The sequence below is a fragment of the Esox lucius genome, chromosome 6, assembly GCF_011004845.1.
Source record: "Esox lucius isolate fEsoLuc1 chromosome 6, fEsoLuc1.pri, whole genome shotgun sequence".
In the NCBI taxonomy this organism is placed as follows: Eukaryota; Metazoa; Chordata; class Actinopteri; order Esociformes; family Esocidae; genus Esox; species Esox lucius.
In genome coordinates this window covers 13,053,440-13,067,089 of record NC_047574.1, presented here as the reverse complement: position 1 = coordinate 13,067,089, position 13,650 = coordinate 13,053,440, and the positions used below count along the sequence as shown (strand labels likewise).

Sequence of the window (13,650 nt, the reverse complement as noted above, 5' to 3'; positions counted from 1 at the left end):
TCTGACCTGATGGACATTTCATAATTTTTTTAATGAATTAAAATTGTGTAATCACATGCAATTGCAAATGCTTTTTTTTTTACAACAATTCACATTTGCATGATTGTACAGCAAAATTAGACCTTTAAGTTAGTTATTGTTACTATTTAAATAACTGTACATACTGCTATACAGTGGGGAGAACAAGTATTTGATACACATTTTGCAGGTTTTCCCACTTACAAAGCATGTAGAGGTCGGTCATTTTTATCATTGGTACTCTTCAACTGTGAGTGATGGAATCTAAAACAAAAATCCAGAAAATCACATTGATTTTTAAGTAATTAATTAGAATTTTTTTGCTTGACATAAGTATTTGATACATCAGAAAAGCAGAACTTAATATTTGGGACAGAAACCTTTGTTTGCAATTACAGGTTTACACACACTGACCAGGTTTGACCAGGTTTGCACACACTGCAGCAGGGATTTTGGCCCACTCCTCCATACAGACCTTTCCCAGATCCTTCAGGTTTCTTTGCTGTCGCTGGGCAAAACTTTCAGACTTTCAGCTCCCTCCAAAGATTTTCTATTGGGTTCAGGTCTGGAGACTGGCTAGGCCACTCCAGGACCTTGAGATGCTTCTTACGGAGCCACTCTTTAGTTGCTCTGGCTGTGTGTTTTGGGTCGTTGTCTTCCTGGAAGGCCCAGCCACGACCAATCTTCAATGCTCTTACTGAGGGAAGGATACATGGCCCCATCCATCCTCCCCTCAATACGGTGCAGTCGTCCTGTCCCCTTTGCAGAAAAGCATCCCCAAAGAATGATGTTTCCACCTCCATGCTTCACGGTTGAGATGGTGAATGATAATGATTCCTGTTTTGTTTTACTAAGATGTAAGACGGTTCTTGTGGTTGTATTCATCCTTTTCTCTCATTAGACATCATGACCTTCTCCCATTCCTCCTCTGGATAATCCAGATGATCATTAGCCAACTTCAGACGGGCCTGGACATGCTCTGGCTTGAGCAGGGGGACCTTACGTGCGCTGTAGGATTTTGATCCATGATGGCGTAGTGTGTTACTAATTGTTTTCTTTGAGACTGTGGTCCCAGCTCTCTTCAGGTCATTGACCAGGTCCTGCCGTGTAGTTCTGGGCCGATCCCTCACCTTCCTCATGATTGATGCCCCATGAGGTGAGATCTTGCATGGAGCCCCAGACCGAGGGAGATTGACCGTCATCTTGAACTTCTTCCATTTTTTTATAATTGCGCCAACAGTTGTTGCCTTCTCACCAAGCTACTTGCCTATTGTCCTGTAGCCCATCCCAGCCTTTTGCAGGTCTACAATTTTATCCCTGATGTCCTTACACAGCTCTCTGGTCTTGGCCATTGTGGAGAGGTTGGAGTCTGTTTGATTGAGTGTGTGGACAGGTGTCTTTTATACAGGTAACGATTTCAAACAGGTGCAGTTTATACAGGTAATGAGTGGAGAACAGGAGGGCTTCTTTAAGAAAAACTAACAGGTCTGTGAAAGACGGAATTCTTACTGGTTGGTAGGTGATCAAATACTTATGTCATGCAATAAAATGCAAATAAATTATTTAAAAATCACACAATCTCTCACAGTTGAAGTGTACCTATGATAAAAATGACAGACCTCTACATGCTTTGTAAGGAGGAACACCTGCGAAATCGGCAGTGTATCAAATACTGGTTTTCCCCACTGTATCTGTTCATAACCTGGTGCTTACTTGGTAAGAGAATGGTGTTTGTGATTTCAGGGTTCTGGGTTTGATTATCACAGGGAGAATCAAGTTTAAATAATAAATGCGATTGCACTCACTACTGGATAAAAGTTTCTGCTAAATGATTAGCTTTGTAGAGCTACTGTACCTGTTTAGCAGCAAATGCAATGTTGAAAGTTAAATACAAACTCCGTAGACAGTACAAATTAAAAAGCCATCCCTTCCTTTGTGAACAATAAACTATGAAATCCAATTAATAGAAACAACACAGACTAGTGTAAGGAATCATTGTGCCATGTGTTTTTATATTTTTAAAAGATCAGAATATACAGTACTACTCATTCAAGTGTACTTGAATTATTATTTTCAACATCAAAATTGTGAAACATTTGGACATATGGAATCATGTAGTAACCAGAAAGTGTTATATAAATCAAAATACATTTATACTTTAGATTCTTCAAAGTAGCCACCCTTTGACTTGATGGCAACTTTGCACACTCTTAGCATTCTTTCAAGCAGCTTCATGAGGTAATAACCTGGAATGCTTTTACAACAGACTTGAAGGCATTCACATTTGCTAAGTTGTTGTTGGTTGCTTTTCCTTCACAATGCGGTCCAACGCATCACAAACCTCTCAATTTGGTTGAGGTCGGGTGATTGTGGAGGCCAGGTATTCTGATGCAGCACCATCACCTCTAGGTCAAATAGCCTTTACACAGCCTGTAGGTGTTTTTGGAGACATTGTCCTGTTGAAAAACAAATGATAGTCCCACTAAAAGCAAACCAGATGGGATGGCATATCGCTGCAGAATGTTGTTGTAGCCATTATTGGTGTGTGTGCTTGAATTCATAAAAGAAATCCCAGACAGTGTCAAAGGCAAAACACCCCCACAACATCACACCTCCTCCTCCATGCTTCACGATGGGAACCACTGTGATGATCCATCCATCTGAGGTTATCCATTCACCCATTCTGTGTCTCACAAAAACCCAGTTGTTGTAGCCACAAATGTAAAAATGTAACTCATCAGCCCAAAAGAGAGATTTCTACCAGTCTAATGTCCATTTCTGGTGTTTCTTGGCCCAAGCATGTCTCATCTTATCGCTGTCCTTCAGTAGTGGTTTCTTTGCAGCAATTTGACTATAAAGGCCTGATTCACGCAGTCTCCTACGAACAGTTGATGTTGAGATGTCTCAGTTACTTGAACTCTGTGAAGAAATGATTGGGGCTGCAGTCTGATGTTCAGTTAATTGATGGTTTCTGAGGCAGGTAACTCTTATGAACTTATCCTCTGAAGCAGAGGCAACCCACTATACACTGGAAAACCTTAATTTTGAAGTAGGCATCTGCCAGCGACTGTGAAGCATTGTAACCTTCACAAGTGGAATCTGAAAAGAAACCATATAGTAATTTCAAACAAAATAACAGATACACACCCTCTGGCCCCTGGCTGCGCCTAGAAATTCTGTCCATAAAAATTACAAACAGAACCGGCGACAAAGGGCAGCCCTGCCGGAGTCCAACATGCACTGGGAACAAGTCTGACTTACTGCCGGCAATGCGAACCAAGCTCCTGCTTCGGTCGTACAGGTACCTGACAGCCCTTAGCAAAGGACCCATGTGTCAGGTTTGGGGACCACATGATTTCGTCTCTGCTCTTTGCGGATGATGTTGTCGTGTTGTCCCCTTCAAACCAGGACCTTCAGCATGCACTGGGATGGTTTGCAGCCAAGTGTGAAGTGGTTGGGATGAAAATCAGTACCTCACAATCCAAGGCCATGGTCCTCAGTCGGAAAAGGGTGGCTTGTTCACGAGTGAGGGAAGGATGGAACGGGAGATTAACAGACGGATTTGTGCAGCTTCTGCAGTAATGCGGTCGATGTATCGGTCTGTCGTGGTGAAGAAAGAGCTGAGCCGCAAGGCGAAGCTCTCGATTTACCGGTCAATCTACGTTCCTACTCTCACCTATGGTCATGAGCTTCGGGTCATGACCGAAAGGACAAGATCCCGGATACAGGCGGCCGAAATGAGCTTTCTCCGCAGGGTGGCTGGGCGATCCCTTAGAGATAGGGTGAGAAGCTCCACGTCGAGAGGGGTCAGCTAAGGTGGCTTGGGCATCTGTTCCGGATGCCTCCTGGCGCCTTCCCGGGAAGGTGTTCCGGGCCCGTCCCACCGGGAGGAGACCCTGGGGAAGACCTAGGACACGCTGGAGGGACTATGTCTCCCAGCTGGCCTGGGAACACCTCGGTGTCCCCCCCGAAGAGCTGGAGGAAGTGTCTAGGGAGAGGGAAGTCTAGGCATCTCTGCTTAGACTGCTGCCCCCGCGACCCGGCCCCAGATAAGCGGAAGAAGATGGATGGATGTATAACAGATACACAGACCTAATTTTATGACACAATGTATTTGTTTATGTCTTGTACAAAATATGTATGATTAATTAATTGCTGTAACTGAGTTTTATTTATTCTAAAACAGTTGAAGGGATTGGTTCATTTAAATTTCATGCTTGTTTTATTAACTAAACTTGTAACATGAATTGCATCATTTAAGTCGTGTGTGTATCCCAAATTTGATGGTTCATTGATGCTCTTGCTACTCTCTGAAAAACACCCTCTGAGTTTCATAGTACCATCCTTAGTCACCCAGTGACTTGATTTGACATGACACAAACTAGATAATCAGTAAGGATCAGCCTATGAAGTTGAAAGTTGCACCCAGTTGACAGCATCAAAATGGAAGATGTCCAGTGCTAAAATTATGTTTTGGCCAATAGAACATTCTAACGTTGTATATAGTATCAGGCTGACTTTGTCTTTGGTATTAGGTCAATTACTACTGGGATTCAAGTAAATACCCACAGGACAGTATAGCTATCCAGAAGTTCAGTTTGTAAGCCCTACTACAAATCTAAAACGTAACATAAAAGATGTTAAGTTCCTCATTAAAACGCTAAGGTTTACTGGTCAATCAGAATAGTCCATGTGTATAGCACGTATTTATGAAAAAACAATTCACAAATGCTCTAAAGTAAGTAAAGTGTGTGGGTTTATTCCAACATATTTCAGGTCACATGCAAGAACTACAACACTAATCGAGAAACAGACAAAACATTTAACAACATAATCTGTAGAATTAATACCACCCCTGATCAATATTGATCGAGCGTTTGGAATCATAAACGTCGTGCAGGCAGCAAAACATAGGATGCATGCGCAGAAGGCCAGCATAATCACAACATTTTCCATTTCTTACACTTGATATTAACGTTGCACAGCGTTATATAATATAAGATCACCCCAAACAACAATATTTTGTAGGCAAAGCAAAATATCTCACATAACGGATTACAAACTTAATTGTATTATTTTGGTAGATAAAGATTGTATTTCAAAAGTAAATAAAAAACCCAACAGAGATTCAACAAGCATCAAGTCAACAGGAACGAGAGAAAAAAATGTTTGGAGCCAAGTGCGTCATGACGCATCCCCAGTGTGCGTTGCATATCCAATGAGGCTCCGGGTGGCTGCCCCACTGCAAATATAGGGAGATAACGGGCCGTGAGTAGCGGCTGAAAACTTCTTATACTGACATGTTAGAGCAATGACGTTTGCTTAACCGTATAAACGGAGACGAATCTCCCAGCACGAGGATGATATAGGGTCTCTACGGGCAGAGGAACAAGGAAATATTGCCACGGCCAGGTGGGGAATAGAAAGTGGCGAATCCGTTTAAGTTTAGAAAGAGCGAGAGTGAGCAGAATTCCCGAAAGTTGAGACCAATCCAAAAACAGCGGCGGTGTACCCATTTGAAAGATGAGCTTGATGTCTGCCATAGACACCAGTGCCTCTGTGTACCAGCCGGCACAGCTACTCAATTGGGTCTATCTCTCTCTACAAGACACCCACCAGAACCACCAAAGCGCTTTTGACGCCTTTAGACCCGAACCCAACTCTTCCCACCCAGATCTGAACTACTGCAAGACTCCCGCGGCGGACTTGAGCTCGTCCCTTAACTCCAACTATCTCAACAACTTTTTTCAGCTCCAGCGGAATGAGGTTAGAAACGGAACGTTGTCTGTTAAATGTTTCCTATTTTATGGAATAATTGCCACATAAACTAACAGAGCAGAGTCTACTATGTGTTTGTATTCGCGTAGGCATCCCATCGAATCGAGTGCGGTTTCACAACGTTTGAGGACATCAACATGGTTATTCTGAACCGCCATGGATTTTTCGTACAATAACAGTAGAAAAAACGTTATATTCAACTGCCTCTATTTTATTCAGCATCAACCTCCAGTGCAAAAATTCAACATGCAGAAGTCCATACGTTAACATTAATTTATATTATTGCTAATTATGAATCATATACGAAATCAGGTTAAATAACAAATCATTATTTGTTCCATAACTGTGTGTAATATTAGGCACAATTAAACCAATAGTTTACAGCATATAACAAACAAGTGATGGACTTACTGCAAGGCAGTGAACCAAATCATAGACTTGGTTTAAACACTCCTAACCAGTAGAATCATTCTAGCAACTTTATCGGTTTCTTTCAATTGGAGCAGGCTAGGCCAGACTTGAGCATACCACATATAGGAGAGTGCCGTGTATGTGTCTGTGGACTGCATACTAATGACGTCTCCGTTATTAGTGGAGAGCAGAAATGGCAAATACACTGTCATATGGAATATCTGAATTGCATTTTCCTTGAGTTTTCTATGTTCTCCTTTAAAAAAAACATGGTCTCCTTCTCAAAAACGCTTATGTAAGAATGACAGAACTCCAACCCCTCTATTCTACTCTAATGGTTTTTGAGAAGGTAACGAGGAGGGTTGAGGCCAGGGGCATGGATTTGGGAGGGAGGAGCAGGAGGGCCATGGCCTCCCCATATTACATACAGGTCAATTTGAACCTGGTAAAGAGTAAAAATCCTGGGGATCCATTGACCCTAATTTGATATACGAGTGCACAGAATCCTTACAATTTAATTAAACTAATTGTAATACAAAAATAATTATTACAAAAATGTAGACATTAATGGAGATGTTAGTATGCCCTCTACTGGCTACAAGGAAAATAGCAGAAACAATGTACTTGCGACTAGATAGCCTTAGCAACTAAATAGATAACAACTAGCTAGCTTGGCAATCTAGGTAATACAAGGTAATACAACATGTGGTTCGGAATTCCCATTTTCATAGCCAATCCTGGCCGTGGTGAAACTAACTGAGCAAACAAACACTTTTTGTATACATGTCCTAGGCCAGTGTTGCGGGAAATTAAAAGGGTTTTGCCTTAGGAGCTAACCAGATAACAGCTAGCTTGGTATTTCAGCTATTGCTATATAACAAGTGGGTCGGTATTCCCATATTCACAGCCTATCCTGACCATGGTATAACTATAACCAAGTGAAAAAAAGCTTTTTTATGCATGTTCAAGGCTAGTTAGTCATAATAGTGAAATTAGTTTGTTACTTGTATAACATAGCCAACAAGTAGCTTTTCATATAGCCAAATATAGAGAAGCTTCTCATATCGAGAAATATAGCCAACTAGTAGCTTTTCATGTCCGTATCTTCCATTGCTAAAATGCAATGTAAATATATACTTACATCTTCCCAAAGCGTTCCCAATTTCTTTCGGACTGGCAACTACACAATGACCAGACAAAATGAACAACAGAATATCACTGGAAGATGCAAAATATACTGAGTGTAAAAACACTGGCAACTATTTGGGAAGTTCTCAATTTCAAATAACATCTTTCCCCAATAAAGTTTATAATGTGGTTATACTTTTTAAACTTGTGTGGTAAGAATCTTACAAAATATTACAAATGACTGTAAATTGCCAGTTACCAAGCTGCTTCCCTCTCCTTGCAGGACAGAATGCTCAGCAACTGAAAGGGAACTTACTCTGACCTGTGTTGTTTTGTTGCTAGCTTACACTGACAACTCATGTATATATATATATCATATGTAATTGAAATATTCAAACGTTCAGTTGACCAGGGGGTTACAAAATGCCTGCACGAGTAGATGTAGATGTCAGCTTTTTATAACTAAACATTAAACAATAATCACAGTGGTTATTGGATGAAAAATCTTTTAAATATCAGACAAGTGTTCGCCTTTCGAAATCATATCCAATCAATTGAATTTGCCACATGGGGACAACCGATCAATTTCACTAAACATGTTTTCGCTTTGTCATGATAGGGTTTTGTGTGTAAATTGATGGCAAAGTATATGTATTTAATCAGTTATGAATAAAGTCTATAACCAGTCAACAAAGTGTGGAGAAAGTGAGAAGGCTAAATACATTCAGAAGTAGCTGCATATCGGTAGCATTAAAAATGATAGAATGGAAGATCACAACAAGCCCCATAGGCATTCACACCAAGTCAGTCTTCCACGTTTTCACATTGTAAATGTGGGTAACATGTTTGAGGGAACATTCACCTGATCACCTCAATTAGCTTTGAAGGCACCCAAACCACCTGAGGGTATCGCTAGACAATGATGACAACAGGAACTCTTTGCCTCCCCAGGTCGTACGCAATGCTCACTGATTTGCATCGCCAATGGGGCTTCCAAGCCGTTTGTCAGATAGTGATACAGCCAAGACTAAAACCAAGACTGTGGTGATGAATGCGGCGCTACAAAAAAGTGCCTCAGACTGCTGCGCCAACTGGAAGGCCCACATTCTAGTGAATTTCAGTTATGTGCTGTGTGTCAAAATAGCGTAGTACTTGTGTGATCATTTGTGAACTTTGGCAAAGATAAAAAGTCGGTGTGGTTTTTCAACAATTTTGGACAGGTTTACAATATGGCTGGATAAATATAATAATGAAAGTATCACAAACATTGGTAATTAAGTGTTCAAAACATTGTTGTTTTAGCCAAATGCACGAGGGCCGGCAGGCACCCCAGGGGTTGAAGTCCCTGACCAGTAGCCGAGATGTTGCTAGATCGAATTCCTGAGGTGGAAAATCTGTCATTCTGTTACTGAGCAATGCTGTTAACCCTAATTGCCCCACAGGCGCTAATCATAGCAGCTCCGCACCTCTCAATTTTGGAGGGGTTTGTTTAAATCCAGAAGCCAAATCTCGACTGGTTCACATGTGCAGACAAATGTCCTCTTTGCCATCATCTAGTTTGCACCCAGGTTTTGCTAATGCAATATCCTTAGTTATAACCAACAAATATATTGTAGCTTACATCCTAAAATAGCTTCCAAAACATGCTGGATATATATTTATTTTTGGAATGTTGGCTCAAATTGCTGCAGGGTTTTTCATTCCGCCATTCAGAAATAAGACAAAAAGACATACAGTGGGGAGAACAAGTATTTTATACACTGCTGATTTTGCAGGTTTTCCCACTTACAAACCATGTAGAAGTTTGTAATTTTTATCATAGGTACTCTTCAAATGTAAGTGACGGAATCTAAAACAAAAATCCAGAAAATCACATTGTATGATTTTTAAGTAATTCATTTGCATTTTATTGCATGACATAAGTATTTGATACATCAGAAAAGTAGAATTCAATATTAACACACTGACCAGGTTTGACCAGGTTTGCACACACTGCAGCAGGGATTTTGGCCCACTCCTCCATACAGACCTTCCCCAGATCCTTCAGGTTTCGAGGCTGTCGCTGGGCAATACAGACTTTCAGCTCCCTCCAAAGATTTTCTATTGGATTCAGGTCTGGAGACTGGCTAGGCAACTCCAGGACCTTGAGATGCTTCTTACGGAGCCACTCCTTAGTTGCCCTGGCTGTGTGTTTTGGGTCGTTGTCTTGCTGGAAGGCCCAGCCACAACCCATCTTGTGGCTTGAGCAGGGGGACCTTGCGTGCGCTGCAGGATTTTAATCCATGACGGCATAGTGTGTTACTAATGGTTTTCTTTGAGACTGTGGTCCCAGCTCTCTTCAGGTCATTGACCAGGTCCTGCCGTGTAGTTCTGGGCTGGTCCCTCACCTTCCTCATGATCATTGATGCCCCATGAGGTGAGATCTTGCATGGAGCCCCAGACCGAGGGAGATTGACCGTCATCTTGAACTTCTTCCATTTTCTAATAATTGCGCCAACAGTTGTTGCCTTCTCACCAAGCTACTTGCCTATTGTCCTGTAGCCCATCCCAGCCATGTGCAGGTCTACAATTTTATCCCTGATGTCCTCTGGTCTTGGCCATTGTGGAGAGGTTGTAGTCTGTTTGATTGAGTGTGTGGACAGGTGTCTTTTATACAGGTAATGAGTTCAAACATGTGCAGTTAATACAGGAAATGAGTGGAGAACAGGAGGGCTTCTTAAAAAAGAACTAACAGGTCTGTGAGAGCCGGAATTCTTACTGGTTGGTAGGTGATGAAATACTTATGTCATGCAATAAAATGCAAATTAATTATTTAAAAATCATACAATGTGATTTTCTGGGGTTTTTAGATTCTGTCTCTCACAGTTGAAGTGTACCTATGATAAAGATTACAGACCTCTACATGCTTTGTAAGTAGGAAAACCTGCAAAATCGGCAGTGTATCAGATACTGGTTCTCCCCAATGTCCTCCACATTGTGTTTTCCTATAGATATATTTGAAAATGTATTACCAGTTTTTTTTTTACTATCAGTCTATACATAATACCACAAAATTACATTTTACTCATGAGTTACTTCCATCTTGCAACTTTACCATAAAGTCCTGATTGATGGAGTGCTGCAGAGATGGTTGTCCTTCTGGCAAGTTCTCCCATCACTGTAGAGAAACCTGAAGCACAGTTAGAGTGGTCAATGGGTTCTTGGTCACCTTCTTGACCAAGGCCTTTTAGTTTTAGCCTTAGTTGGAGGCCAGTTCTATGCCTCTGAGCACAGTTTGGAGTGTCATGAGAAAGGGTCTGAATACATATGTACATGATATAATTCATATTTTCAAAAAAAAAAAAATTTCACTTTCGCATTATGGACTTGAATAAATGCAAACAAAAACAAAAGAAATCCAATTGAAGAATCTGAATAACTGTATTTAACTGTAAATAAAAAAAACATTGAAATAAGCTATGAAACTATCTAAGGAGTGTCTTACACCTTTTAAAAAGAAATCTATGCAATTTTAACTATAATGGGTCTATAAAAAAGACAGCACAATACTGCCTTTGTTTAAGCAATGCACTGTCAGGGAAGCAACAGATATGGTGCCATGACTGGGTCTGAAACCAGATCCATGGGCACTTTTTAAAGCTATACAAGATAAAAGCTGAGTGTTGGTTTAAGATTTTTTTCTATGTTGCTTGGCAAGACATTTTCTAGATTGAGCAATAGTCATTCATGTTGAAGGGGTCACCTCCTTTTTGAAGAGGCAATGGGGCCGTCTTTTTTATAATAACTTAGTCAGTGTCCACATGTATGTACAATAGCTGAATATTAACCACAGGCCGTGGACACAATATTTAACAGATGGTTGCCCACAAGAAAAAAACAAAAATAAAGTTTATTTTGTATGTATCCAGTGGTTGAGTCTTTAGTAAATAAGCATGTACACACTCACACATGCACACACCAAGGAGCTGATTAAAGCGAGTTGAGCTGCATCCAAGACTGCATAGGCAAAGACTTGAACCAACTTTGCCACACTCCGTGTTGCCAAGTGCAACATACCTGCGCTATGCTACATTAGATACCAACAATAACATAAGTTCTGTAAGCATGACCATGCTTACAGAAATGCTGGACAGAAATGCTGGACAGGGAAAAGAGTCTTTTCACATACTGAAAGTCCTATCCTTCACTAAAACTACAGGTTGAACCAACCTACCTGATTCCTTGTGACTTATTTTTTAATTGTATTTAAAATATTTGAAAATGTGAAAGTGAAAAGTGTTTCAAAAACGAATTATTCTTCACGATGCTTGAAAAGAATGTATTCAGAGTGGTTTAAGAAGTTACACTTTCTATAATACTTTAAAGAGATCATATGTATTTATACTGATGCTTTTGTTTCACAGACCGTAACTGTGAACATTATTCACTGGTTCCTGAACTGGTTGTACTGTCTTGACTATTCCTTGACTATTACTTGACTGTACTTGACTATTACTTGATTTTTCCTTGACTATTCCTTGACTTTTCCTTGACTATTCCTTGACTATTCCTTGACTATACTTGACTAAAGTCAAGAAAGAAAACACAAACAATTCTAGGAATCCATGCCTATCCCTCTTCTTCCACCCTTATATACCCTTTCTTCCTCTTGTCCCTCTTGTTCTCTTCCTCCCCCCGTTTACTGAGTCAACTTTCTCTAAAGCCCTGTCTTCCTCTCTTCCTCTGTAACATTCCCAGTACTTTTCCATTGCTTTTCAAGTTTATAAGCAACAGCTGGGCTGAGTGCCAGATGTGTTGAATGTAATAAATGTATCGATAAATTAGCTATATGGTTTCTATATAAGAGAAAATATGGACGGAATAGAAAAGTTCAAATAAATTGGTGGTTAAACTAAATAGCAAATGTTTCTTTTTTTTTTTTTTTTCATGTTTCATTAGACTGTAGGTAAGCGTGAAAGAGGGGAGTTGCAGGTGCTCTGCCTTTAAAACTGCTTGTCAAGCTTGGTGCTGTGCCATAGAAGGGGGAAATAAAAACTCCTTCAAATTCTGACATTAGAAGAACAGAAGACGTCACCCCATTTTTATCTCCACCTTAATTTTACATTTCTTTGCCATTGTTTTTAGTTTTTTAATGAATCCATGTCTCTCCCTGTTCCAGGCATTGAATAACAGCGTGTATAAGAACGTCTCGCCATATGGCTCACTCAACAACATTGTCGATGGACTCAACTCCTTAACGGACCACTTCTCTGACCTCTCCCTCTCGTCAGAGCAACGCAAGCCCAGTAAGAGGCCCCCGCCCAACTACCTGTGCCACCTGTGCTTCAACAAGGGCCACTACATCAAAGACTGTCCCCAGGTAGGACACAGACTTAGACTGCCCTTTCTCATTTCCCATGTTCATTTGTGTGTTCCTTCATTTATTGAGGAATCCATCCATCCATGTTTAGTTTTTGTTCCAATTGAATTCATTTGGTTTCTTCAAAATGCTCCTGGCAGCCATCTAGTGCTGAAATGAAGTTGACGCTAGTTGCTGATTGTAGGTTTATTTTACATCGTCCCCTCTAAAGGAAATCATTAGTATTGGGGGATGGGAGGCTGATCCTGAATTGGTACCCAGGAGAAACCTTGCTCTTAGAGTAAGGAACAAGTAGGAAAGATTACCTAACATTTAGCAATGCTGTTAACCCTAATTCAAAAGTCAAGCATTAGGTTACATACATTTATTACAAATAAGGTAAGACATTTGTTACAAATAAAACATGAGACATGAGGCGGTGTTGATTAGTCCGATACTTCATGTGTTTTAGTATGTTTTATTTTTCTCTATAACACATATATATTTTATACAAATATATACTGACATGTCTCTGAGACACGTCAGTAAAATCTCAGGTCATTTGGTCAGCTGTGACTCTGCCTAGAGGAGACTGATACATAAAACATGATGTTTTATTCAAAATAGAGTCTGATATAGCTTTCTTGGTTAGCACATTGATACAGATTTATGTACTGGGGGAAAAACCTGCTGATACAAACACTTTTTCACAGCAGGGAAACCAAAAACTGTTCCAAGAAATGACCATCCAAAAGAGCAAATTTGGTGACAATAACTGCACATCATGAAAAAAAAATCAGACTAATGTGATTTACATTTTTTCATCCTGTTTATTGAATATCGGTTAGTGGAGAAATGATTGCTTTACTCAGTCTATCTTAACTCACTATGTAGTTACCTGGTTTGGCTACTTCACATGGGCGAATCCAAATGTCCTAGAGAGACTCTGTGAACAAGGTAAAGACTGGATAATAATA

General features: G+C 40.4%; 1 protein-coding gene across 1 annotated transcript in view; it reads left to right on the top strand.

Moving 5' to 3' along the window:
- The first annotated feature begins 5,248 nt into the window (after nucleotides 1–5,248).
- Nucleotides 5,249–13,650, top strand: part of zcchc24 (zinc finger, CCHC domain containing 24) — a 46,038-nt gene continuing 37,636 nt past the window's right edge. The window contains exons 1-2 of the mRNA XM_010889107.4: nucleotides 5,249–5,784; nucleotides 12,494–12,694. Of these exons, the coding sequence (XP_010887409.1) occupies nucleotides 5,542–5,784; nucleotides 12,494–12,694 (444 nt within the window). The 5' untranslated portion in view covers nucleotides 5,249–5,541. The remainder of the gene's footprint in view (nucleotides 5,785–12,493; nucleotides 12,695–13,650) is intronic.